This window comes from Dendronephthya gigantea, unplaced genomic scaffold (genome assembly GCF_004324835.1).
Source record: "Dendronephthya gigantea isolate DGI-Jeju-01 unplaced genomic scaffold, DenGig_1.0 000000F, whole genome shotgun sequence".
NCBI lineage: Eukaryota > Metazoa > Cnidaria > Anthozoa > Malacalcyonacea > Nephtheidae > Dendronephthya > Dendronephthya gigantea.
In genome coordinates this window covers 1,221,153-1,248,329 of record NW_021163010.1, presented here as the reverse complement: position 1 = coordinate 1,248,329, position 27,177 = coordinate 1,221,153, and the positions used below count along the sequence as shown (strand labels likewise).

Sequence of the window (27,177 nt, the reverse complement as noted above, 5' to 3'; positions counted from 1 at the left end):
TACTAAATGAAAAACAATTCTAAACCTTCAGCAATATATGTATTCATATACGTGACTGACTGTATTATAGCAACGTTTAACGAACGTTATTAAAAACTAATAACAACCAACAAATATATACCTAATTGTAAAAACCCAAAATTTTCTATACGTTTTTATGGAGCTAATGGATTTTTAATAGTTTTTTAACGTATTTCAGGTTATGAGACTACAACGTTTAACAGCACGACCTTACTTGAGCAGAAAATTTAGGGCTATATTAAGAGGGATATTGACTCAGATTATCCGCTGAGCAAAGCCTTCATAAAATGTTTTTAGTCTTTACTCTTCGAAAATCCAGTTCAAATCTAGACTTAGACGAGGTCGAAGTCGAGACTTGTATTTTAAAATTGGTCATTAAACCGTAAAAAGGGAGGAATATACGTACTTCCTTAATATACTGCACAATACCGCCCGTCCCAGCACTCCCACGCTTTGCCGGATAAAACAAATTCACTTGACCAAATACTCGCTTATCTGCTTCATCTACATCCTGACAACGTGGTTGCGGCAAGAAAGCGGCCGACAGCGCCGGCATACTCTGTTGGACTGACAATAACTCACTTGAAAACTATGGCTACGGAGAGTTCTCGAAAAGTTATTTTCGAAGATCGGCTATATTTGTGATTCGACTTAGTATTGCCAGGGTATCAGGGTATGGCACTATCTTAGTGACACCAGCTAGCCCTTTTTCGCTTCTTCGCCCTTTTTACTGGAAGACAATTGGTACTGCATGACGATACTGCTAAACCAATCCAGCTGGGTTTAGGCCGATTGATCATGCAGGTTTTGATTTTTGAAAAAACTGCTTGAACACTGTACACTGTTTATGCTTTACAGGTACGATTTTTTTATTAAATAAATTTGCACAAAATACAAATAGAAAAGGTAATTCTATCCACCCGAACCCCTAGATTGATATGAATTAGATGATTGTTCCACTATCAGGCACCGAATATTTAAAACGCTCATTTAGCAACTACAGTCGGATGCATTGTGGTAGAATGTTTGCTGGGAACTCGCAGATCAACCATTGAAAAAACCAAGCTTGGGTTCTAATCCTGCTTGTTGCCTCCTTTTTAATTAACTGTTTATCTGCTCATTTTGCAATAATTTTGTAAACTGAAATGCGCAGATCTGAGCGCTGTGAGTCAGCCTTGCGCAGAGGAAATATGTTTGCGGTCATCGGGTCATGTGACTTGCTCTATTCAAAGATGGTGGACATTTTGTATTCTTTTCAAATGGCTTAGATTTATAGGCAAGAAAACTTAGTTTTTCAACCTCCAGAAATCATGGCTTATGAAACTTCAAGTGGTTCAACGTACCATTTGATAGTCTCCTATGTTACTACGTTTGTAATAATAGCAGTAGGTATGTATGGCAAATAAAATGTCATAATTTGCACCCATTTGCACGAATCCAAGACAATAAGATTGAAATGCATTTTTTCTTCGGTCAAGATATGAAATTTGAAGTCCTGATTTATACTTGAGATAAATGGATTCTATTCGGGTTCTTTAGGATTATATTATATTATATTATATTTTTTAGGATTATATTATATTTTGACGGGTCAAGGAGGACGTTTTGACATTGGATGGTACGTGTATGTTCTAAAATTAGTTGATATTTTCATTTTAACCATTTCACTTCAGCCCTAGACTGCACAGTAGAGCAAGCGGACACTTGAGATACTATTTTACAAATTGTCATAGCTCAATTGAGTAAAACAGCCTTTACAACACATTTTGGCAACACCCCTTAAATTACACTTACATTCCAAATTTCAACATGAGACATAAAAAAGACCAGACAATTCATACAACTGTGCACAATATATTTTGACCATATACCCCCAACTTTCTTATCTTGAAAAGACAATATTTATTTTTCTAATTCATTATGAAAGGTATGTAAAATAGTGTCATGCACTTCTTGAAGATATATTGACAGTTTTCCCCTGACAACTTGATCAGCATCCTCTAGCAACATTGTAGACGACGTCACAAACATTCCTCTCAAAATACAAAACTTAACCAACAAGCTTTTACAATTCAACGCTCAACTGGAAATCGCAGTAATATTTTATCACTGGTCATGACATTTTTATTTCTTTTAGGGTTCTGTCATCAACTTCACCATTTATGTGGGCTGGTCTAGGGAGTGGTTTGGCTGTTGCCTTATCAGTTGTTGGTGCTGCATGGTAATACAATCTTTTGCGATTATCTTAGCCAATGTAGGGATCTGATGATTGTAATTCCCTACGAACAGTTAACCTTTGAATGAGGTAGATTCAAAGTTCAAAGTTTTGTTCAATTTCATCATTAATGTATATATTTTAATAAAAAATTTAGGGGAATTTTTACAACGGGAGCAAGTATCTTAGGTGCTGGTGTTAAAGCTCCCAGAATCAAAACAAGAAATCTTGTGAGCATTATATTTTGTGAGGCAGTAGCAATTTATGGCATCATTATGGCTATTGTTCTAATTCAAAAAGTCGAGGTACTGTTTTATTCTAAACTGTTTTAGTGTATAATGTGAATAACTACATATATAAATAAATTTATCTCTTCATTCAGCCAGGTGTGTCTGATTGTGTGATATATCCTATTTACGTATAGGAAGTATTATTATAAAGAAACAGGAAGTTCATATTGTAACATCGCCTCTTTTTTGAGACTATACTGTCAATTCCTACTATTGAAATATTTTATAGCTAACTTAGAATGTTCTGAAAAAACTCATAAAGTATGCATCCAGTTTGGTTACATCATTGAACATCTTTATATCTAGCATAATCTTCAAACATAATCTCTTATTTTTCTGGTGCTTTGATTGTCCTTGAACTTCTCCTTACAAGTATGTTATCTTTTTTATCTGGATTCCCATAATTTGGATGTATAATCCATTATAGGCAGGCAATTATCAGAATGAAACTGAGGATAAATTGAGAAAACTTTATGGTGCAGGTAAATATATATTCACTAAATAGTTTTTTTATTTTTGCATCTTTAACTTTGTAGTCAATAGATTTTTGGTTATTTACATATAGAAAATGTCTCCACAATCATTCTATAAACTTCACTATCTTTTAATTACAAATAATGTAAAGTGAAAACAATATATAAACAATTTCATTGTCAAGGTATATAATGGTTTACACCTTGGAGGACAACCAAAATTAATTATATTGTGAGGCTAAATTGCTCAGTAACTATGGAAATTTTTATGACTCATAGACGTAATATATGTACATACTTATTTTGAGGAAAACAGTTATATAAGTCTGCTATATAAAATATTTATGCAATTTTTTTGCAATTTCAGCTTATAAAATATTTGGAGCAGGTTTGACAGTTGGACTTTCAAACTTGTCTTGTGGAGTATGTGTAGGTATCATTGGTAGTGGAGCTGCCTTGGCTGATGCACAAAATCCTGCCTTGTTTGTGAAGATTCTTATTGTTGAAATTTTTGGAAGTGCTATTGGGCTGTTTGGAGTAATTGTTGGTATCATTCAGGTAATGTCTAAGTAGGTTAACATGTGTAGTATGTGAAATTCAGTAATATTAGTTTAACTAGATGTTAATTCTCTTTTATAGACAAATAATGCCAGTTTCTCATTCTGAAGATTTGATGTATTTTTCCAACTGTCTGTTGTATTGTGTTGTTGTGTGCAAGACGACTGTAGACTGGACTTTTGATGAATGTGCATAGTGAATGAAAATGACTGCAATATGTTATTTAATTTTAACTTAATTGGATAATTACAACATAGCCACGCCAAATTATCACAAAATTGTTACAAACAATTAATGAGACTTTAACAATTATTAAAACCCTTCCATAATTACAAAGAGATTAAACTCGGAATTTTTTTCGAATGGTACAGTATAAGTATAACACACAACGTATTCTTCTAGAATCCAGTCAATACTGTATACAGCAATGACACATTCAAGATGATTTGAATAAAGCGGGTTTTTTCTCAAAACTGATGCGAATTATTCTGCATATTCAAGGATATTCCTCGGCTACGCGCCACTGAATCAAACTTATCAGTGATGTCAAAATAATATCAAAAGATGTTTGTCTGATATTACTTTTGAGTGGAGCCAATTGTCCAAGCAGAAACTAGTCCAATACACTAAACTTGTACTGACACAAGTCGAATGTTATTTTTGCTCTATTGCCAAATAAACAGTCTGTATGTGACACGTATCCAGATGCGTTGCCTTTTCAAAATGTTTCCACGGTCGCCGACGGATGCGTGTGGACTTGTGGATACGTGATGTCTGATGAAGGACGTGGTTTTTGTCACGTTTAACTCTGAAGTACTGAGAATCCGTGTTTAATTTCAAAGCATTTTCTTGCTCCTTTTCAACTAATATTGTATGATTCTATATATATTCAGTATAATATTGTGGCTCTTTTTTTATTCAACCGAAGATTACGAAAGAACTAACATGAAATTGAAAACTACGCCATGATAAAAAACTTATCGTCAGTACGATATGCTCCACTTCCCACACAGCCTTCTGTAAGTAGTTATGTCCTGCACTTAATAACTTTCGATAAAATTGCATAAATTTACAACAATTCGCCAAACTGTTTCATACATAGTCATATAGTAATTTATATGCGTGCCAAAAAATTAAAATTAGTGCACTATACTAACAGTAACAGAGCTTGCTTTTATTTAAACAGGTTTTCAAAGCATTTATGATTTATAGTAAAGTCTTAGGGAGTCTGCAAGCTGCCAAGCACAGCCACAGGAATAACCTAGTCAACCTACTAAGCAAGAAATATGAGAGTAAGTTTTGACACGAAACTCAAAAGTGAGGGCGTTGAGTGAAAGATGAATAAACTGTAAATTCTAGATCCCGGAATGTTTCATTGACTTACCGTATCTAAATGATATCCCATTAAAAAAAATCGAATGTCACACGTATAAGAGAAGGCACTTGATTGGTTTCCTTGGTGGACATATCGTAAAACAGACAGCAATTTAATAAATTGGCACCTCAGGCTCAAGAAATTTTAATACGACAAAAGTTTATCACAGAAGAAAAAACTCAAATTTATAGAATTCAAAGTTCTTCAAAACAACTCGCAGGTGTAGCAAGGAAATGAGGGAAATATAGTCTCTTGCTTCAGTACCCAATTGGATATCGGTCTTGCCTAGCCTTTTTGTTGTTGGATTTCTAATTATTAGTAGTCTAGTACCTCCTCTTTAGTCTATATACGACTGTACGTGTTGTATTTACATTACTGGATTGTCTTGGTGATGTAAAGTTTTAGTCCGATATTGTCAGAAAATATTGTTTGATGACAAGAATTTTGGCATTTCGTCAACACTGCGCTCGCATACAATGTATATAAATAATTACTCGTTCCTAGGCGCAGTATAGCAGCGTTGTAACGATTCTCTTTGTTGCCGCATTTTTTTCATTATCTTTTTCATTGTATACTAGAATTTACGATGGATACTGAAAAGAGAAAATGTGAATGAGTCGGTGTAGATAGACATAATTTCTCTCGGCAAACAAGTGCTAATCTCGTGACTAGTGTAAACAGAGGAAAGAAATGGCCTCCGAATTACGAATCCATATTCAAGGCCGAGTTGTGAAAATCGTGGTGAATATTGTCAAGTAATCATTATGCAAACAAGTCACTCCGTGTGTCAACTGCTAAACACTAATTTGCATTCCAAAACAGTTAAGACAGAATAGTGCTTCTACTAATATAAATGTATATTTTTGGCTTTTTACTGATATTGTATGAGCAGCCTTTAAGGAAGAATCAGCAATATCTTGCGATGTAGTACTTTTGTGCTGATAATTATTGTCTCTATGTATAGCTTTGCTGTCTATATTATCTCTGAATGATCGTCGGAAAGGATTCTTTGTTGTGATGTTCCACCAAGCGAGTCAGCGAGAGGGGGATTTGTGTACTTTTTAACAACGGATATACAACTAATGTCGTTTAGTTATTTTCACTAAAAAAATGGACCAACATATAGATCGAAATGAAAACTTTAAACAAAATGAGCTAAAAGACTAAAAAGTCCAATGAGAAGGTTAAACATCTGCAATTTGTCAGACGTTAAACAATAATGTATCGTTTACATTTGCGACTTGTTCAACGAGTTATCATAATTACAACAAGTATATCATTGTTTGGAAGTATATCTGTTTGGTTGAGTATGTTTACGGGACTCGAGTTACAACCGTATGGGGAGCGTCATTTGAGCCAGGTAACCCACGATTTATCGGCGAAGGTTTCGTCTGAAAATGGTTTAAACGACGGAGCTGGTTCGCGTAGTTTTAAACAAGATGTGGTTGCAGGTATGAGAAATAAGACAATGACTTATTCCTCGTCTATTATAAAACGTGTGTTTGGTATACACCCATTTCGCATTTCAAACCGGCATCGTGCTGATACAGACGGCAAACAAGAGATTATATCAATCGCAATGGATCAACGAGAGGGTGAAGAAGATAAATATATATTTGTCTTCCATCATTATGAGCAATTTGGTAAAACAACAGAAAATTTTGTACAGCTGTGTTCTATAGCAGTATATGGCTCGAGAGTAGTTGTCGAACCTTTCGTCCGTGATTCACGAATGTGTGGCTTAAAAACTGGTTGGTGGGGTAAAGAACTTACACCAAGTCGTTTATTTAAGCCGCTTGGTCTTTATTTCGATGTGAAAGCAATGAACGAAATACTCTCTCAAAATCAATATACGACAGTGCGCCCACTAACTCAGTTCAAGAGGGTTTGCAACAAAACGACATCAAATATAACTTTAGTTCACTTCCTTTATAATGACGGTAAAGAAACAACCAAAATGTGGTTTCAGTTAAGTGAAAAGGACTATCAAAATATTTATCTGCAAACTAATAATACAGGTTGGTACGAGTGCCCATTTATTGACAGGGGTTTAAATATTTCAAAGAGATTAGGTGATACCACGGCGGGCAGACAGTTGTGTGTTAATGCAGAAAGGATCACAGATCATAAAATGTTTGAAAATGATATTCTTCAAGGTGATAAATGTGTTGTGATTACCTACTGGAAAGGCTTTGGAAAAAATAGAACTCATTTCAAGCCACAAGTGAAATTAAATGCACGCGAAATAGTCCATAGACTTCATCATAGTAATCTTATTTTACAAGAAGCTGAACTCTATAGACGAACGTTTCTAGAAAGAACATATATTGCGTTGCATGTGAGGTCTGAACGGCAACTCTTATGGTATTCTGAACAATCGCTCTTGAAATGCGTTCATGCCGTACTAAGAAGAGTTTTTAAATTGAAAAAGGAACATGGCATTCAAACTGTGTTCCTTGCTACAGACTTAACGCGGTATGGCTCAGATACTTTAGTGTCTAATAAACCAAATAGTCTGAAGAGGTTCGAGAAACTTCTCATGAACTTTTTAAAGCCAAAGCGATACAGTCCTCATCAAACTGACCCACTATTAATGGACCACGGAGTTGTGGCAATTGTTGAAATGAATATACTAAGTCAGGCAAAACACTTGGTGACACTCGGGTCTGGATCATTCCAAGAATGGGTTATGGCCCTTTTCATAGAGAGAAAAAAAGGAGAGGAACAAGACTGGACTATAACAAGAGTGTGTTCGAAAGAGAAGAAGGCCCATTGATTGAAAATTTTTACTACATTTGTGAATGTATATAGACGACGGTTAAGTTCAACTTTTCACGAAATTTAGGAGCAGTGTGCCGGCGCTTCCCGTAACAACTTCGAGGTATAACAACTGTCTAAAACTAAAATAAACAAAAACACTGCTCTTTTTTCAATGTTCCCTACCCTATTCTATTTTTTTCTCTATAATTAGACAGTTGCTCAAACACATTTGACGCGATTTTATAATTAGGTATAAAAAAAGGTATATATAACGTTAACTAATCAGGTTTTTACTAAGAGAAAGTACAATAAACAAAACGATATAGGTTATATGAACCACTGTGCACGTGTATGAGTGGGGAATTAACAAAAAACAAACGAAGTGCCTAAAAACAAACGACTACATATTTATAAATTATAAAACTGTATTGTGATGTGGTTACAGCACGCTTCGCTTCACGATAGAAAACAACACTAAACATGCAGTTAACATGTTTATTAAGGCAGGCAAAATTATTATCAATTTTAAATGATATATGCAAATACAACCACATATACGTTCGTATACAGAGTGAAAAATATAATTTGAATCATATACTGTATTTATAGAATTAAAACACAAAATCTAATCAAAAATTATAAATTTTTATAATATTAAAAATTTGTTTCGCCACATTGCTTGTTTCTCGTGCAAAAAGGATTGTGGGACTACAGCGGGGCTTTTGCGAAATTGGGTTAAGAAGAGTCAGTGCAGGGGAGAGAGAGGAAGTATTGGTGCATGGTGTTTCCATTCTGTCGTTAGCTGTTTTCAACCATGGCATGCAAAGTAGTCGAAATTTACCTTGTTGCACGCGCCGTTTGCATGTACAGAGTATGCAAACCAGTCGGTTTTATTGATCGTAGAGACCGCATAATTACATCCGTCACTCGTCGTCGTGGCGAGTCAACCGACCCCATGTCATGCACCCTGACGTACTTAACAAAGCAAGTAAATTTCAGAGTGATACAAACGTGAGGAAGTGACTTTTTCAGAAAACTGCGAATAGCTCTTCGGTTCTGTAACCTGCCTTAAAGGTAAAATGGCCCTAAAAATCCTGTTTAGAATTTGCACATCTTGGATCTTAATCTCATGCGATGACGTCAGAGTGCAGTTTGTCTTGAAGTGATTGAACTTGTTGTCGTTTTCTTTAAATACTAATGCGAAGTTTAACTAAGCATTTCATTAGATTCTTAAACTAATCAGAGGCTCTGCTTAACTTATAAGACCGCTGCGTATCCCATTATAAGCTGTGAAATTTCCGAACAAATAATCAAAATGGCGAGCTTCAGGACGGCAATGGATTTTGTGAAATCACCTAAATTTTTAACAGTTTAACTCAAATTCAATATAAATGAGCTTGAAATAACAGGTAATTCAGCAGGAAACAGATTTCTTCATGTGTTTAGTTTTCAATTTTGATAAATACAGAGACAGTTAATATAACAATACAGAAGAGAAGGCTTACAACTCCTTCATACAAGAGTTTTGGTGAGAAAACACTCCAGACAAACAGATGATAACAGTTCAGCCATGATAATATCGTGCAAACAGTCAGATTGAATGATTTGATCATCAGAAGAATTGTACAGAGTTGACCAACACCACCTCGTGAACTCGACCTAATAAAAATTCGACATCTTAACTAAAAAGTCAGCCAATAAGTCTACGTTGTCTCATAGAGTTATAAAGGCATGAGGTACTAAGGTATGCTGCATTGCTATGCAGTCAGTGAAACCTTACCTGTTGCTGGTATTCTGTCTACTCTGGATAAATATGACTGCTTGGATGATCCAAAACAAAGGTCCAGAAAATGTTGCTAAAGATGTTTGTAAGCCAACAACTGCAGGCCAGTAGTTTTTCCCTAAGCCAATATACCCCGCTCCAATATCGACCGTAGCAAAACTATTAGAATTCCCTTGTGAAAAGTAGGTGAACCAACCAATATAGTAAGCACTTAATATAATCTCCGTATCACTCTCACATCTAAAAATAACATATAGCATCAGATTTATTATAGCAGGCGTTTATCTGACATTACAACAACTCCCATGTACCAGGAGGTGTAACTATTTATCCGTTTATCTGTTGAAATAAAATGCACGCGACATTATCATTTGCAGCACTTGCAGCTTAGTTGTTTTAGGGATGCTGCAAGCGTACAGAATATGTTCACAACTTCACGTCTCTGATCGCGGATATAATTTATTTACCTTTTCCATACAACTTCACGATGAACATGAACTTGCAAAAGCATTATTGCCACCAGTGGAATGTTATGAGTTCGTAGAAGAAGCATTATTAACAGCAAATAACCAGTAACGAAGACCTCAACAGGGGATTTTTGGGTAGAAAATCTCTTTCCTTTCCAAGAGTACATAAATTGAAACAATGACATTAGTACCAGCAGAACCACGCAAAGCTGGGTTATTTGAGCAAATTCAATTCCAGTTTGAGATGTCTTGATAATCCATTGACTAAAGTCAACACAATCCGTGGCAGCTCTATACAGGTACACGCTCATTACGCCTGATGTGAAGATGGCAAATGTAAAGAAATCACATTTATTTTGTCCTTTTCTATAAAAAATGTTCAACGTTATCCCAACCAAAAATATCACTGTAAGTAAAGTCAATGGAGTCTTATTTTCGGGACTAACCAACCAATCTCCGACATCAGGTTGGTCCGCCCATTTTATTCCAGTTTGATTCCAGCTTCGTACAATTCTATCGCACAACAGCAAAATAAAGATATATGATGAAGTCCTTGGAATATTTTGATCCTCGTATTTTGTCAATTTCAAGTCCTTGATCGTGTCGGTTGTGAGATCGCTTGTTGATGGCCTTTTATTATGAAGAGAAACATCTTCTGAAGATTCTTCTCGGCTGAAAATGGAAGGAAATATTCGCCGTTCCTTGATGTATATTTCATAGAATACGATAAGATGGTAGGATGTTGTCAAGAAGTACCATGACTGATGTTCCTCTTCAATGAAACTTGTCGAAAGCAAACTTATGTTGTGTAACAGCATTCCGAAGATGAGGAAAGTCAGGGTTTTAGAATTTCCATTGGTGGATGTGCGAATCCAAGACGGAAAACCACAATTAATCACGTTATGAAAAACAAATACAATACCCAATAATGTACTGATCGCAGTTGAAAGGATGAAAATAAATGACAGTAACAAAGAGGAGAAAGATGGAGCACAGAACACTTCGCTTGTTCCTGTAAAAATAAACGTTGAAAATTTAAAGAACCAGGCAAAAGTTACGTCATTTAATAGTAATTTGTCAGCGAGTTTTGTTTGGTTACGTTTAGCATCTACATTTATATAAAACATTTATATGCAAGTAAATAACCGTGAAATAATTACCTAATTGTGGCGTTGAACAAAGGAGAACGTGAACTAGGGTGATGAAACAAGCAATGACAAAAAATGTAGCCAGCAAAGAACAAACATGTGCCCGAAAAAACGATGAAAAATCTTGTGAAAAAATGCCGACAAATAAACCAACAGAGCCCAGGAGTGACTGCAGCAGAAACCATATCCCAATATGCAAAGCATAAAAGTCGTAGGAGGACATAAATTTTGTAAGTTTCTCAGTCATTGTTTGCATTCCTGAATAATAAAGTTTTGATATTGTTTCAGCACGAGCATCTACATCAATTCCAATGTGACTTTCATATTCGTTTAGCCATTCATTGTGCAGTCTTTCAGCTAAATCCAGATCAACGACTGACTCGTTATCTGTGTTGGATTGATAAACGTCGGAGATTTGTAATGCATTCATTCGGATTGCGTCCAACCGTTCCTTCACCGAGTAACGTGCCAGAAGATCAGGGATGACAATTCCTATGCTTAACAATAAAAATATTTTTACTGTTACTTGTGATAGCTATAAACACAAAAAATTATTGTTGTCCTGTTCTTAAGGGTTAAACAAACAATATTAAAGTGTAAACAAGTGTTATGTACAACCAACAACGAACAATTGTGAGCGAATATGAGGTATTTATTGTATATCCTAATACCTGTTCTTTGGAATAGATAAACCAAATAAAACAGCCAAAGTAGGTGCAATGTCGATCTGATTTACTCTCTTCATGTTGTACAGCTCTCCTATCAACAGATGGTTGGATAAAATATAATAGGATTCAACATATCCCATATAAATCTTTGGCTAATAACGAACTCGAGAAATTTTCCTTATAAATCTTTAATTATCGAATGCACAATTAAATTGTTTGTACGATTTGAGCATGAAAGATTTGATTTCGATACCTTGTCCCTGCTCGAATGATGAGCTCATAAATACCAAAGGCGTGGTAGTTTCTGCAAAAGATGATCCACCATGACTACCACCATCACTCATACCATGATCACCACACAGCACCAACAATGTCGTGATATTGTGGCCAAGATCTTGTCGCACTGTTGCTTTATAAATCTTCTCAATAATTTGATCCATTTCAACGAGTTTTGGTCGTACCAATGGACTGCATGGTCCTGCTAGATGACCAATATGATCTAAACCAAGATAGTGCAGTATCATCACATCCCAATCTTGTTTGTCCATTTCAGGAACTATGTGACGAGTTACGTTGTTGTCTACCTAAACAATTATAAAAAACACTTTCGTAACTCCCTTGAAAATTATCAACGATTTGTCTTTTCTAGAATTAAACACCACGTAAGTATTTAGTACTGTCCGTTAACCTGGGTCTTCTTCAGTGCAATTACCTGAATACACATTGAACGGACCGAAAGCTTTGCAGTATTAAATACTTATACGTGGTGTACCTACAAGCTAAATCACTTATTGACGTCACCATGCAAACATACAAGAATATTATTTAAGATGTCATAGTAGAGCTGTCCGGTAAGTGTTGGCAATTTATAAATTGTGAAATGATATATGTACATTTCAGGTAAAGTCTTGGCATGTATGATTTCTTCATGTGCTGATTTAAAAACTAAAAAGCCTGCGATAAACTACATGTATATGAACCTCTGTATAATCAGATACAAAGAATGAAGTCGTTCCATCTTGTCTTTGAAAATAATTCGGAAATAACTTAATCCAAGTATCGTCACCAAAAAATATTATCCTTTTATTAGATTTCTTCATCTGCTCAACAAGGTTGTCCTCGTGTAATTCCTTGGAATCTACGTTTAATATGACGTCAATGAAACCAGGGATTGTTCCAGTTGTGATTGCCTATAAAAGAAAGTAAGACGGTGATTTCCTTTCTGCAAATTATCTTGAATATCGCATTTGCAATACATATTTGCATGCAACCTGATTTGTGAAAGTAAATTGACGATATTGCTCGTAATATCACTAGAATTAAAATTATATTTTACTGACTAATAATTAAGAGTTATTATTAGCGCAGTCATCTTTAATTGTTGTCATTCTCAACAATTTTCTCAAGATATTTTTGTTCAGCTAAAGCCGATGTAGGGATTAGCCTCACTCTTCAGGAAATCTCTGGCGCACAGCAAACATACCTTTATTCGTGGCATCGTCACAGTCGGAGGATTGGAGTGAGCTTGAAAACTAGGTAGTGAAAAATCGGAAAACGTGAATGGAAAATATGATGAAACTATTAATCAATAGGGGATTAGTGGATACCTACGGGTAATCGGCAGGTATATTGCAGAGGAACGTAGGGGATTTGTTTTTCTTTATTATCGATGGGTATAAAAATCAAGCAGTAAAAACAAAAAACATCCATAGACGAAAACTAGTCACATAGACGAGGTATATACCATATTCCGGTATTATTTGACCTTACTAAGGTCTAATATACTATATTCCGGTATATTCGACCTTACTACGGTCGAGTCATTCTGGTATAATTGACCGTACCAAGGTTGGATCCATAAAAGCGACCTTACTAAGGTTGAACATACCATATTCTTGTATATTCGACCTTACCGAGCTCTATAAAACCCCTTACGTCCCCTACGTCTCAAATAAGGTTCGTTACACACATACCTGGCTACCCTGGTAGGATCAAATATACCCGGCTGGAATATAGTATTCGCGCTTGGTAAGCTTAGAAACCTTACTAACCTTGATAAGGTCGAATATACGGGAGAATGGTATATTCAACCTTGATAACCTTGGTCAAATATACCGGAGTTTTGGCTAACTAGTATGGTATATCCGTCAAATTTACCCTTCTTTGATATATTCGACGTCATCCAGGTTGAATTTACCATATTCCGGTATATTCGACCTTATCAAGGTTAGTAAGTAATATCTACGTTAGATATCAACCTCGTACCCAGGGTCTTTTCTCTGTTTACGATACAGTATCTAACATGACCAGTCTCGTTCTCAAAGATTCAGACAGCTAATTATTTACTATCGATTATCGTAATCTTGATTAAAATTCAGACACCTACCAAAAGGAATCGCCTGAATCAATTAATTTCTTGGTGAAATTCATGTAACAATTATTTCCCAAAACAAAGTCGGCTCTGAGTGCATCAACCAAGACAATAATTAGACGATCGAATTTACTACGAACGGTAGAGCCATTCAAATTACTTTCAGAAGTCCCCGGGGAATTTTTCTTCAAAGGAAAAAATCCTTTAAGAAAAATTGCGATGCCAAATATTTGGCAGAAGATAAAAAAATACAACAGAAGTCGCTTGGCCGCCATTAGAGCCTGCGGTATATACTAAAACTACAGCCGTGATTCTGGATTCCCGATGAGAATTCTCAAATTCCTTATCCGTGCGATCCGTTGACGTTTTTATTACAGAAGTAAGTGCCTTTCCATTGACAAAAGCAATAAAAACTGAACAAAATAAAAACAGAAATCATCACGTTGTTGATATTTTGCACTTGTAGCTTGTGTTGTGAAACTATTAGAAAGATTGCGGACATACATTTGCCAGGATGCAACATACATGCATGATGCATGAGTGCATGACAGGAGAAAATGAACGAAGAACATCAAATAATGTTTTTTATGTCTTCATTTTAAATAACAGCTGCGACTTTAGACTGTCCGCGAACTATAATATCAACCCAATTACGTTTATAATAACAATTTCCGAGTGCATGCATGCTGGTAAAGTTTACTGACGATCATAGTGGTGTCATCAGTATCAGACGGGGCAACAGATTCGAAATACAAGTTTATTTAGGGCCAGATCTGGTGTTGGTGGGCTTTACGGCAGTCTTGTGGGGTAAACAGTAAACACAGTTTTCATGTACGTGACAGGCCCATGCTTGAGGTGAAGAAAGAAGGGAGAAGCAAGCAAGCAAGCGTGACGTGAGTTTGATAAGCCAAATTGAAGAATTGTTGTTGTTGCTGTGGAGAAGCATTGGCAAGGGGGAAGAAACTCAAGAAAGGAGGCGCTGCATGCCACCTTGCCTGGATCCCAGCTACTCGTCAATTAAACACAGTAGACTCTATATCACATGCTCAAGGCATCCTTGGACTTCTTTTGTACAAATAAGTTTCTCAAAGCTTCTGTTACCCTTTTAAAAGCTTTATGATTTGCAAGATAATCATACAAGGGGCATTCGATAGGCCGAAATACTGATGTCAATCGTAACGACGACGACGTTACCATGAAGGTAAAACTAAAAAATAATGGGTCGATAGCTTAAAGATGGGTTGATAGTAAAATACGATTACACAAATGAAGTCTTGCAAGTTGCAAGTCAAAAGAGGACAACCATGCATGTATGGACGACTGGAAGCTCTATGTTTTCCTTGTTTCAAGGATAAATGTTATTTTATGAGAGACTTGATTACGTGTAACATAAAGTAGATGCATTGTAATTCAAGATGGCGGATGGAATGGAGTACGAAGACTGCGTTTTAACGGTAAATCAAGCCTACGCTGGCAAATTTCAGAAGAAAAGTGAAAAAGCAGAACTTGATCGATGTAAGAACCATATCCCCCCTATTATTAAAACATGTCAACTGTCAAGGTCCTGTTATTGAGTAAAAAAACCTTGAAACGTCTTTGGTGGGCTTCAAATAAATGAAATAATTGTACTACAATTTATAGTTCATATGTATATTAAAAAAATGCTAATTTTGGTTAAATTAAGATAAAAAATATTTATCAAATTTTGATGGTTTCAGTGAGAGATAAATATGGAGATAATAATGAAGATTCAGAAAGTTCTAGTGAGACTGAAGATGAAGATGCTAAGGTAAATTATATATAGAGTGGACATATGATTTTGAATAAATCTGTTTAAATATAAAGGCATAATGTAAAATTAGTCACTTAGATTGTGTGAACAAAATATTTTTACTGTCCGTATCTGTTTAGCATTTATAAAACATTGAATCTAAGATTCAATGTAGTCGAATTTAGTTTCACTTTTTTATTCATTTAGGACCTTAATATGGCAAAGGAAAGAGATTTTCTCAAGACACTTGCACTTATCAAGAACAAAGATCCTAAAATCTATAAGAAGGATGCAAAATTCTATTCAGATGGCAAGTGTTGAAATCTAAATTTATTACCCACTTGTCTAAGTTTCAGTATGATATGTGTATATCCATAAAATTATATATGTGTATATCCATGTGTTTATCCATAAAATTGCACCTGTAGGAAACTATATTGTTACCTTTATTGATTATTATATACCACATATATTGTTCACTGCAGATAAAAGCATAAATGCAGAAGATGAAAAGTCAAAGAAATCTAGCAAGCCAATTTATCTTAAAGATTATGAAAGAGAACGACTTTTAAGGAAAGGAAGGTAAGGTTCTCTATCAAAGTTAATCATTGCATTTCAAAAGTCCTGAATCTGAAATTATGAGCTTACTACTAAAATTCAATGCATATTATTTTGTCCTGTATAGTGAGGCTTTTGAGATTAGCTCAGACGAAGAAGAAAAGCAGGTACTTGTAAGATATTTTACATGATGACTAATATTTGACATAAAATATTCTGCAAAATGGTCCATGTTGAGTGGTGAAATAATTTCATGTCCTTTCCAGCCATCACTGACGTATGTTGAGGAACAGGAAGAGTTGAAGAAAAGGTGTTTAAATAGATGAAATAAATTTTTATTATATATAATTATAGACATATTACTTTTATTCCATTCCAATACTAATGTTAACCATGCATGTATACATATACTCTTACTGTATATATACATATGCACTATTGTGACACTTTTCTCACCGTTTATTTTTCAGTCTAAAAGATGCAGTTAATGCGGTTGAGAGTAATAAAGATGATTTCTTAACAAAACGAAAGAAATCGAAACAGGAAAAGGTAATGTGTGAAATTTTTCACCTTACATTTGGAACTCTAAAATTTAGATTCTGCAAAAGGTACAGCCATACAGGTATATGTACTAATTAATACATAGGCTTCAAATGAAAACAGATAAAATGTTCTGTATTAGTATCAAATTAATGTTAATTGTAACAACCAAGCTATACCAGCACATCACAGAAGCCATGATTGACATGTGTAAAATGCTCCAACCATTCACAATCATTTAATTTTATTGCTTAATGGACAAAGAAAAAAGAGTTATTTTTTCAAAGTAATCATGTGCTGACATTTTTGTTCGAACCTATAAATACAGTACAAATACGTACATGTAGTATATCCAGCAATATCATGATATATTGTTCTGTCATTTAGGAAATAGACGACAAGAACTATGCTGATTGGTTGGAAAAAAGAAATTTTGCGGAAAACGATAGGAAAGAATTGGTTTGTTTCTTCAAACTTTGTAACTACGTACCATGAAGAGTTTTTAATCATGTACAAAATGCTTTCTTCTATAAACAAGTGTTGGTCATATTGGGTATGTCAACTGTTCTGTTTATTTTATTCGATCTTAGGAACCGTTAATGAAACATTGGAATGATCCCAATCTTGATGAAAACGAGAAATTTCTAAGAAACTTCATTTTACAAAGACAGTATATTGATAGAGATTCTCTTGAGTAAGTTGTTTGTCGTATACGTATCTTGAATAAATTAAACCAACCGAAATTATGATTGAAAAATCACACAGGGCACTAGCGCGTAAATAAAAGTACCAGATTTTTCATATCTGATTTGATGTTTTTACACTTTTTAATAACAATTCTTTTTTAGAATTAAAACATATGATGAAGTTGTTGCGGATTTTGATGAGGTAATGCATCCAGATATAATTTACCATGCTTTGCAATTACTATTACTTCATGTACACTTTGTACTCCGGAGTATTTTGGGAAAGAACTACGTTCTTGTCATTAGGAAGAAGACGAAATTGAAGAGCAAGAAGAATTTGAAAGAGTATATAACTTTAGATTTGAAGAGCCTGATGCTGTACATGTGAGTAACCTCTTTAAATATACAATACTTTCTTTCTTAAAGAAGAATCCACCAAATTGAGTAAAAAAGACTATCAAAAAGGATTATATTATTGGTCGCGTTAATGATCAAGACTGTCAAACCTTTTGGGTTACGAAGATGTGACTCAATTTCAACTATTTTACACTGTATAACTATGATGTTTTATAATACACCAGATACGTTGGTCATCATTATATTTCACTGAATAATGATATACATTTAGCTCAATATGTTCGTTTGATAATTTAGTTAAAAAGCTACCCAAGAAATGTTGCCGGTTCCCTTCGTCGCAAGGACGACAGTAGAAAAGACAGAAGGCAGAAACGCAATGAACGAAAGTTAAAGGTACATTGTTAGAGCATGGCTGTCCTATACACGTCTATTTCCGTGAAGTATAGATTAGATTGATCCTGAAGAAAACTGGGATTTTCTATATCTGAGTAGCGTAAAAATTGGATTACTGTATTCAACATTATATGACTTTTTACTGTTGTTATAATGAATGTCATGAATGGTACAGCTTATTTGTACAGTGTTTACAATTTCTTTTGCCCAGCTTTTCTGTACTTGTTTTTTAGGTTTTTTACTCCGTCATCCACATGCAGTATATGATATTTTGTTTCGGTGTAGGAAAAAGAACAGAAGAAAGAAGAACTAAAGCGGTTAAAGAATCTCAAAAAGAAAGAAATTTTAGAAAAACTGGAAAAACTAAAAGGTACGTGTTTAGAACGCCTTGTGCTAATAGTTAATTTACACTGCAAGAAAAGTATAGAGAAGCAATAGAATCAATTGTAATACAGACCTGAAATATTGATTATTTGATTATAAACCTGATGACTTACTTTTCTCGTTAAGAGGTGACTGGAAATCCTAATGTAGGCTTTGGTGACGAAGATCTTGAAGGTGATTTTGACCCAGCAAAATATGACGAGGCTATGCAGGTACATCGAACTACTGTCTTACAGCACGTTACTGTACGTTACTGTACGTCACTGGACGTTATACTGGACGTTACTGTACGTTACTGTATGTACGTGTAGATCTAGGGTGATTACATCATTCTAACATAACTAACATATTCGCCTACAGAAAGCATTTAATGATGATTATTACAACGAAGAAGAAGCTAAAAAGCCAGAATTTAATGATGATGATTATGATGATTTTGAAGAAGGTAAAGAATAATGCTTGAAAAGATTTAGGGAATATTGCCAATTTAGCAGGTTTTATTGCAACATTAGGCATTTTTCATTAATCGTTGCCCACCATAGTGCATCTGCTGAAACTCGTGTCAATACTATAGCTTCCTATATTCTCCGAGTAAACAATTTCTCTATTTACCTCAACATTTATGAAAATTTTTACATCTAATTGCTTTTTTACGTATAGAAAACTGGGATGATTGGGAAGGTCACACTGGGGGAGGTAAAATAGCAGTTGTAAATTTTGAATTTGATAGCTTAAACCTGTCGACGTCTTCTACAGAGTGCTTGTTATATGATTGTAATTGTTTTTTTAATTCATATATTTAGAACTGCATTGTGACGATCCTGGATTCAATGTAAGTTGTGAATTTTTTTATTGTATTGTTTTGTAGCGTTTAATATATCACTTTAATATGTAGCATTTGGTATATCACTTTAATATGTAGCATTTGATATATCACTTTAATATGTAGCATTTGATATATTTAATACATCTCAACTGAAGCGGACATTCTCATTGACTCTAAACTGTTGTGAATTTCAGATGGATGCAGATTATGATGTGAATACTCAAACCACAAAAAACGACATGAATAAAGGAAAAGGGAAGTCAGCCTTTTCGAAAGCACTTTATTCAGCTAAACCGACATTTGATCCGGGTGAGAAAGTACAAGTAAAATCTACAGTAAAGGAACAATGAATAGAGTGACTGTTGTGTTTATAAGTTAACAGCCGTTGCGAAAAATGCAACCCTCTCTGGCAGGAACGAAACTTTTCTCATGCGGGTTTTAACCCCTTGGATTGTGATTATTCACTATCCTGGGCTTATGATAGAAGTTCTATCAGTAATTTTTTTCGTTTAAATATGTATATCCGACAACAACCTTTCTTTACGTGACTCTATTTTAGAAGAGAAATCCTTCGAACAATATTTTGATGAATATTATAAACTGGATTACGAGGATATCATCGGTGACCTGCCATGCAGATTTAAGTATCGAGAGGTGGAACCGAATGATTTTGGTCTCACCGTCGACGAGGTAACAAATGTATACTTTGCCTTGCATCGCACTCACAGTAAGTGATCTTGTTGCAAATTGCAAATTCTTTATTAAAGATATTGAGATGCGATGATAAAGAACTGAATCAATGGGCGTCTTTAAAGAAATCAACACAATACAGGTACAGTACGTGGACTGATAAAGATAGATGATATTTTGCAGTGCAGTGCTATCAAAATTGTTTTAGTGATAGCTGTCAGTAATAAACTAGTAGTATCATTATTCTAACAGGACAAAAGAGGAAGAGAAGAAAGATGTGAAGAGATATCGTCAAAAAGGAAGAGATTTAAAAAAGAAAATGTTAATACTCCAATCTCTCGCGACAACGGAGTATGTATATTTATAGACTTACCTAATCTCTTTGTCAAACACAGTCATGATTTACTCAACGAATGGTGTGAAATACGTTCGCAATAAACGCTGTTCTTGGTGCAGTTACAAACGCTTTGCATTTCAATTCGCTTGATGTATTAATGTAAAGTTTCAATTATTTTAGTAATAATACTGAAGAAACTGCTGAAAATCATAACAATAACAATGATGCCCGAACAAAGAACAGCAATTATCCAACAGAAAAACGCCTCAACGAAATAGCAAAGAAAGTAAAGGGAGGTGGGAAATGGCGATGGAAAGGTAAGGGTAGAATTTCGGTAAAAGATCGCGAGGAACAGATTAAAAAACGACGTGTAATGAGACATTTTCGTGGAGCCAAATCAGACAAACTGTCGAAATTGTCTTCCTCAAGACTTCTGTCGTATGGCGTAAGGAAGAAAAAAAAGTCAAATAAAATGTAATTTTTTAGGTTTTCACAAGCTTTATACTATTGCATTGTATATATTTTAGATAAACAATGTAGTTTGATTAAGATTACTCAACTCCTACCTTAATCCCAGAGGCCGGAACTCTTTAAATCATATTAAACTCCAAAATGCACCATTGTGAGTGCCCATGCATTGTTGTCAGTAAGCCTACGTTAAATGTTACACATGCAATCAGCCGGAGGTCTCGAGTTTAAAACTTTGCACACGACCGCAAAAACGAGCAAGCAGATTATTGCATTTAACAGCCAAATTGTGGAAGGTTGTATTAAAAGGTATGGTTGGCCCTAAACTTCAAAATTCGTCAATTAGAATCGTGTAATTTTTGGTTAATTGCAAATTGTAACTTCGCATCAAATTTGGTGTAACAACGCTTTTAGATATATGACAAAGAAAACGCGTCCAATTAATCTGCTGCTGTAAAACTCCCACGGTGCAAATAAGTGTAGCTAACCGGCCCAAGGTTTTGATTCAGAGATAAATACTTCATCATAAAGTTAATTGACGCTAACTACAGAAAATTACTTAATTCGTCCGGTGAACATATTAGCAAATCAAATCGTCGGTTAATGAGTCTATATCAGGGAAGGGTTTTCATCAGCATACTCTTTCAGTTACTTCAAGTCGTCAGCGTTGACACCCACCCCTCCCAGGATGTTCTTATCCCAAGTATTGTGGTACATGCTAGCCGAGGGCAGACAGGTGTAGCAGCCTGTAGTAGTATTAGGCTTTTCTTTTCTTTCTCTCCCTGTGCTAGACATGCAGATGACTTGTCCGGGCGGTGAGGGATGGAGGTGGTCACAATGGTTGGTGTGGTACCCACGCCTGTTTATGGGGGTTAAGACGTTGCTGACGATCCATAAACAGTAACCAAATCCCATCCCCACCGAACGGCAGCAGGCAAATATATATATGTTATTTACCAGATTGGAGGGCCGTATAGGGAAGTATTTCCCAATGTCTCAAAAACAGGCCGAGGGACGTTTTTGAGAGAGGGAAATACTTCCCTAAACAGACCGACTAAACTGGTAAATAATAGATTTATTTTTTTTCTTGCGGTCCGAGTTCATATTTTAGCGTAGCCTCCTCCGCAGGCATCTCTTATGTATTTATATTAGGCATTCATATTTGGCTTGGGTTAGCTGTAATTTTAGCGTTGGCTCTGTACGGCCTCATACGGATAAATAAAATATCATAAGTGTAATAGACAATGATAGTTGTTATCATCATAAAATATTAATACATCCTGTATATACGTGGAGGAAGTCATACTTCGACGTTGGGGGGCTGTATTCTTCCAAAAATACCGAGAATCAAATATTAATTACGCTTGTATGCACGAAATACTTTGTTTCATGTTTTTTAGTGTATAGCCAATTTTCCCTATGACTTTGTATACCTTATTTGCGATGCTTCGTATATATTTATAAGAATTGAATTATCAAGGTTGGCCATCAGTTGATTAAATCCAGAAACCGTTTGTGTAAGTACTGAAAGTATAATTTTTGAATTTCTAATCAGTCATGCGGAATAAGTGTTTAACAACCTGCTAAATTAAAATAATCTTTATACATTGTCTTAGTGTAGCGTATGTGCTTTGGCCAAGATGGCAGAAGGTGTAGCGCACGCTACGATTGAAGATCTTTTGACATGCTCCCTTTGCTTGGAGCTGTTTAAAGAACCGAAGACATTAACCTGTCTTCACTCATATTGCAAAGAATGTTTAAACGAAATGACTAAAAAAAACAATCAACATGATTCAATCCCGTGTCCATTATGTCGCGACGAAACTTCTATACAAGAGTCGGGAATTGAAGGCTTACCAACAAATTTCTTCATTAAGAATTTGTTGGAAGTTGCTGAGTTGAAATCCAAGAACGAAAGTCTGCAGTGTTCCAATTGCCAAGACGGTTTAAAAGCGATCGTGCGATGTGTGGAATGCGACGAGTTTTTCTGCCAGAAATGCATCGAGGCACACAATCGTTTAAAAGCTTATCAAGAGCATAAAGTTGTGGAATTAAAGATGCTTCTCTCCCCGACTTCTGCTAAGGAGTTTCATCCAGCTATGAAGTGTATCGACCACGATCTTATCTGCAAGTTTTACTGCCGAACTTGTAAGATGTTGGTATGTCGTGATTGTACTGTTGTTGATCACCCTCTCGCCTCTCACTCTGTCGCGAACTTGAGGGATGTTGCGGACCAGTGTCGTCAAAGATCCCAAGAAGCAATAATCAAGGCTGAAAAACACATTGCGCAAGTAAAACAAGTTCAACATACTTGTCGTGAAAAGAAAGAAACGCTGAAGACATCTGTCGATACGATCACTAGCAAGTTAAACGAAAGAAAGGAACACTTAATTCAACAGTTTACTCAAACTATTGAGGGTATATTCATATTCATATTTAAATCATAATTTTATTTTATGACTTATAGATAACATATCTTTAAGTTATTTACATTTAGTTATAGGCAGGGCGCTAAGTGAGGGTTAATAAATTAATATTGGATAAATTTCTCATTCCTGTGAAATCCAAGTCTACAAATTTCTTTCTCCTTTCAATGTTATTTTACTCAATCTGAAACAGACTGAAAGAAATAGAGAAACCTTTCAAATCTATCGAGTGTATGTAAAGTATAGCGTGTTTATAATGGACGTATATGGGTATAAGCATGCATAATTATGAAAGAACAAAATTAATTTTATGTTTTTGAAATTTAGTCAAATTTGTAATACGTGTTCCTTTGTTTTCCAGGTCGTTCGTCCGAAATGATATCGCAGCTTGAACAACTAATTTTAGATAAAGTTGAGCAGAACGAGAGAGATGAAGGCCAATTAGACTCAGACTTGAGACGAATGGGGAACTACGTGTTGTACATGCGAAATCTTCTCGTTAACGGAAATGATGATGAGATAATGAATATGTATGATCATCTGGAGAGATACGTCAATGACACAAGTGGTAGAAATCCTTTCTGGCTTGATACGAAAAATCAAGAAAGTCCGTGTGTATCCCTTAAATCCGAAGCAGGAGAAGATGTTGTGAATAGCTCCGTTGATCATCTGGTAACAACGTGTCTTGGTGAACTAATTGTCCCAAATTTGGAGGCTGATAACTTTGAGCTGGTTGCAGAGAGAGGCAAGGTATCGCAGAATACAATATTAGTTTTACTATAATATATGCTATGGATATAGTGCATGCGCGTAATATTAGGCTACACTAGTTGGTGCATTTGCCCCCCGACCCAATCATCTCCTGGAAGTTTAATTACCAATTCAAATCATTGCAAGTAACGCAAACAGTATTCGCGGCGTTCTGACTTCTAAGGAAATTGCCTTAGAAAAGTTCGACGGGAGGTAGGAATAGTTGATACGTTCTTTGTCTCAGATCATTCAAAAGAACCTCCCTCACAGTAAAAAAGTATGCATATTTAAATCGTGAGAGCATTGAGTATATTTGCGTAGAACACACGGCACCATAACAACATATAATTTTTGTTTCCCTCTATACTATAGGTGTTTGGTGTTGGTGAAGATGTTGATGTTATCATCAAACCAAGCAACCAACGGCAACGTAAAGATCCACCGACGCCACCAGATCCTAATTTGTTTAAAGCTAAAGTTCTTACACCGAAACAAACGGTGATTCAAGCGAAGCCACAAATTCACCACGATGAAACAATCTCTGTGCATTTTGGAAGCTATATTCCAGGTCGACATCGCTTGGCTGTTGAAGTCGAAGGAAACTCTCTACGAGGGAGCCCATGCACCTTGGAAATCAAGGGCGAGCTTGATTATTCCACCGGCACAAGTCTGCTTCAGAAATTCCCAATTGATAAATTGACTCAGAAGTTTACGTCATATACGTTCTGTATGCGAGCTGACTTGGCTGGCAACATATTTATCCTCACCGCATCCGTTATGCGTGTATTTGATGCTGATTTTAACCTCCTGTACACCTTCGAAATACAGGATGGCATCAAGAAACCCTGGAGTTTCGCAATTGATAGTGCAAGACGAGTCATTGTATCAGACACATCTGTTCATAAACTGTTTGTTTTCGACGCAGATGGAAATTTTCTTACTGAGATCGCTGGTGAAGGCAAAGGTCCAGGAGAATTGAATTCACCACTGGGTATAGCAACTGATTGGTATGATAATATAGCTGTGTGTGATGCAGGGAATCGTCGTATTCAGATATTTCATCCCGACGCCTCATCCAAGTGCTCATTTGGTAATGAACCGGACGGTGAAGTAATGTATCCTGTTTCGGTTCAGTTTAATAGTCACGGCCACATCATTGTTACCGAGTCGTCATTGTGGTTTTCCAATTACCTCCCCTCGTCATCCTCTGATGGAGGAGGATTTGATGAAAAGAACGCCGTGGAGTGTGTTAAGATCTTCAGCCAAGAAGGCCAGATCCTGCATAAGTTTGGTGAACCAGGAGAAGGAAAGGGTCAATTCTGGGCAGCGACGTCCTTGGCCGTTGATTATTGCGATCATATTTGGGTGTCAGATTTCACGTATGGCTCTATTCAAATTTTCGACGAGAAAGGAAATTTGAAGGAAGTTATGCCATCCAAAGACAAGGAGAAAGGAGCCGGGTGGTTGTCGTCTATGACAAGAGCTTCCAATGGTGCTGTACTCTACCTATCCGCTAAGCTTTAAGATCAACTCTTATTTATATGCACTATTCATTATTGTACTGTTGTATAACGACATTGCTTGAAAATAGATAAATTTTGACCAGGATTTTATTCAACATTATATTTTAAAAGAAATGGAGTATAGAAGAAACAAACTATTGAACTAGCATTGTATAGTTAGGAATCACTCTGTCTGTTTTGTTTATGGAAAGAATGTAATGCTTTTATCATTTGCATGTTGAGATTAATATTGTAGTATTAGCTCGAACTTCACGTAATGCACAATGCGTCATGTCAAATAAATGTGACGTAATGTAAACGCCAAATTTTTCAATGTTTGTATATGCAACGCAAGGTGAACTTCATTTCTGATAAATTGTCAATCTACCGTCAGAAAGTTAACCGTACCTATTTTCTATTCCATGCATCGTAGATAGAATGCAAAACTAATATTTGATGATCTCTGTTCTTTTCAATGAATAATATCCGATGATCTCCGTTCTGTTCAAGTGCAAAAATACGACTTTTTAGCCAATTTTTTCCCAAATAACGATATCAAGAATACTGCTTTTATACGAATTAAAGGTGGAGCTAAGTTAAATAATCTAGCAACAAAAATCCAACTCCCAGTATGGTCGACTGTAGGCTTTTTTAATGTTTCCAGTAATTTTTGTTCTAAAAAGCATATTTTTATCTCAACCTTTTTGCCCGAACGCTGATAAAAGTCAGATCCATTTGATTAAACATTAGGAGAATGTCAGAAGAAATACTGTAGTCACGTCACCTACGGATAATTGAATCATGAATCATCTAGCGGAATGTTGAATTATCTGAAGGTTGAGCCCGCATTACGCACAACTTAGCAGCGCAGTTTAGGGATAACGTTTTCCCGGACTTGATCATTCCTGATATACAACATTCAACAATTGTTTATAATATTAATTAAGGAAATACTTTGGAAATACTTGTCCTTTTTTGCGTGATTGCTTGTGATCCACGCTAATTAAGCCAATTTATGACGTCACTGACGAAAAATGTGATTTTTAGTGCGTATATAATTGGGCACATATTGCGCTGAAATTTTAGCAGAATAAAATGAATCAGTGTTCTTCCATGAAGAGTATAGATAATGTCCAAGAGGAAGTTGTTACCGATGGTGACAATTATAAAGGAACAGTAGAAAGCAGTTTGGAAAACGCACAAAAATGCCGTTCCGTGGCAGTGAAGAGTACAGGGACAGAGGAAATGTATGTTTGTATTTGTGGATTATCTGTAAAACAGGAAATGACAAAATCACATAACTGTATTTATGAGCTCCGTCAGATTATTGAAAAGCAATCTTCATCTATATTCGCACTTC

At 35.6% G+C, this 27,177-nt stretch overlaps 5 protein-coding genes across 5 annotated transcripts; 4 read left to right on the top strand and 1 right to left on the bottom strand.

Annotated features, from left to right (window-relative positions):
• Positions 1-1,225: 1,225 nt before the first annotated feature.
• Positions 1,226-3,897, top strand: LOC114515921 (V-type proton ATPase 21 kDa proteolipid subunit-like). Its single transcript, XM_028535241.1, has 7 exons — positions 1,226-1,410; positions 1,591-1,639; positions 2,159-2,242; positions 2,394-2,541; positions 2,954-3,008; positions 3,367-3,557; positions 3,639-3,897. Exons 1-7 carry the CDS (start codon positions 1,332-1,334, stop codon positions 3,663-3,665), a joined length of 633 nt encoding a protein of 210 aa, XP_028391042.1. The 5' UTR covers positions 1,226-1,331; the 3' UTR covers positions 3,666-3,897.
• A 1,600-nt stretch (positions 3,898-5,497) lies between these two features.
• On the top strand, positions 5,498-8,030 carry LOC114522160. The gene has a single exon (XM_028542793.1). It carries the CDS (start codon positions 6,152-6,154, stop codon positions 7,706-7,708), a length of 1,557 nt encoding a protein of 518 aa, XP_028398594.1. The 5' UTR covers positions 5,498-6,151; the 3' UTR covers positions 7,709-8,030.
• Positions 8,031-9,026: 996 nt separating this feature from the next.
• LOC114521932 (GPI ethanolamine phosphate transferase 2-like) lies at positions 9,027-13,307 on the bottom strand. The gene is made up of 8 exons (XM_028542510.1): positions 13,242-13,307; positions 12,739-12,948; positions 12,012-12,342; positions 11,762-11,849; positions 11,103-11,587; positions 9,943-10,954; positions 9,473-9,715; positions 9,027-9,351 (listed from the first exon to the last, which is right to left on the bottom strand). Exons 1-8 carry the CDS (start codon positions 13,254-13,256, stop codon positions 9,135-9,137), a joined length of 2,601 nt encoding a protein of 866 aa, XP_028398311.1. The 5' UTR covers positions 13,257-13,307; the 3' UTR covers positions 9,027-9,134.
• A 2,152-nt stretch (positions 13,308-15,459) lies between these two features.
• Positions 15,460-21,416, top strand: LOC114517510 (protein KRI1 homolog). Its single transcript, XM_028537272.1, has 22 exons — positions 15,460-15,644; positions 15,848-15,918; positions 16,108-16,210; positions 16,386-16,482; positions 16,586-16,625; positions 16,725-16,768; positions 16,929-17,007; positions 17,386-17,457; positions 17,589-17,692; positions 17,847-17,886; positions 17,991-18,068; positions 18,339-18,434; positions 18,720-18,804; positions 18,945-19,030; positions 19,179-19,263; positions 19,479-19,514; positions 19,622-19,650; positions 19,839-19,953; positions 20,204-20,334; positions 20,412-20,476; positions 20,587-20,685; positions 20,852-21,416. Exons 1-22 carry the CDS (start codon positions 15,545-15,547, stop codon positions 21,147-21,149), a joined length of 1,953 nt encoding a protein of 650 aa, XP_028393073.1. The 5' UTR covers positions 15,460-15,544; the 3' UTR covers positions 21,150-21,416.
• A 1,222-nt stretch (positions 21,417-22,638) lies between these two features.
• On the top strand, positions 22,639-26,198 carry LOC114518704 (E3 ubiquitin-protein ligase TRIM71-like). The gene is made up of 4 exons (XM_028538709.1): positions 22,639-22,656; positions 22,756-23,557; positions 23,927-24,315; positions 24,688-26,198. The coding sequence occupies exons 2-4, from the start codon at positions 22,780-22,782 to the stop codon at positions 25,837-25,839; spliced, it is 2,319 nt and encodes a 772-aa protein (XP_028394510.1). The 5' UTR covers positions 22,639-22,656; positions 22,756-22,779; the 3' UTR covers positions 25,840-26,198.
• The last annotated feature ends 979 nt before the right edge of the window (positions 26,199-27,177 follow it).

Excerpts from the sequence above, each read along its gene's own strand:
- LOC114515921 (XM_028535241.1), top strand. The coding sequence starts at position 1,332 with ATGGCTTATGAAACTTCAAGTGGTTCAACGTACCATTTGATAGTCTCC. Across the intron at positions 1,411-1,590 it reads GTTTGTAATAATAGCAGTAG|GATTATATTATATTTTGACG; the intron begins GTATGTATGGCA and ends TATATTTTTTAG. Across the intron at positions 2,243-2,393 it reads TCAGTTGTTGGTGCTGCATG|GGGAATTTTTACAACGGGAG; the intron begins GTAATACAATCT and ends TAAAAAATTTAG.
- LOC114522160 (XM_028542793.1), top strand. The coding sequence starts at position 6,152 with ATGTATCGTTTACATTTGCGACTTGTTCAACGAGTTATCATAATTACA.
- LOC114521932 (XM_028542510.1), bottom strand. Across the intron at positions 9,716-9,942 it reads CGTGAAGTTGTATGGAAAAG|ATGTGAGAGTGATACGGAGA; the intron begins GTAAATAAATTA and ends TGTTATTTTTAG. Across the intron at positions 9,352-9,472 it reads AGACAGAATACCAGCAACAG|GTCGAGTTCACGAGGTGGTG; the intron begins GTAAGGTTTCAC and ends AATTTTTATTAG.
- LOC114517510 (XM_028537272.1), top strand. The coding sequence starts at position 15,545 with ATGGCGGATGGAATGGAGTACGAAGACTGCGTTTTAACGGTAAATCAA. Across the intron at positions 17,693-17,846 it reads ATTGATAGAGATTCTCTTGA|AATTAAAACATATGATGAAG; the intron begins GTAAGTTGTTTG and ends ATTCTTTTTTAG. Across the intron at positions 17,887-17,990 it reads TTGTTGCGGATTTTGATGAG|GAAGAAGACGAAATTGAAGA; the intron begins GTAATGCATCCA and ends TCTTGTCATTAG.
- LOC114518704 (XM_028538709.1), top strand. The coding sequence starts at position 22,780 with ATGGCAGAAGGTGTAGCGCACGCTACGATTGAAGATCTTTTGACATGC. Across the intron at positions 23,558-23,926 it reads GTTTACTCAAACTATTGAGG|GTCGTTCGTCCGAAATGATA; the intron begins GTATATTCATAT and ends TTTGTTTTCCAG. Across the intron at positions 24,316-24,687 it reads TGGTTGCAGAGAGAGGCAAG|GTGTTTGGTGTTGGTGAAGA; the intron begins GTATCGCAGAAT and ends TCTATACTATAG.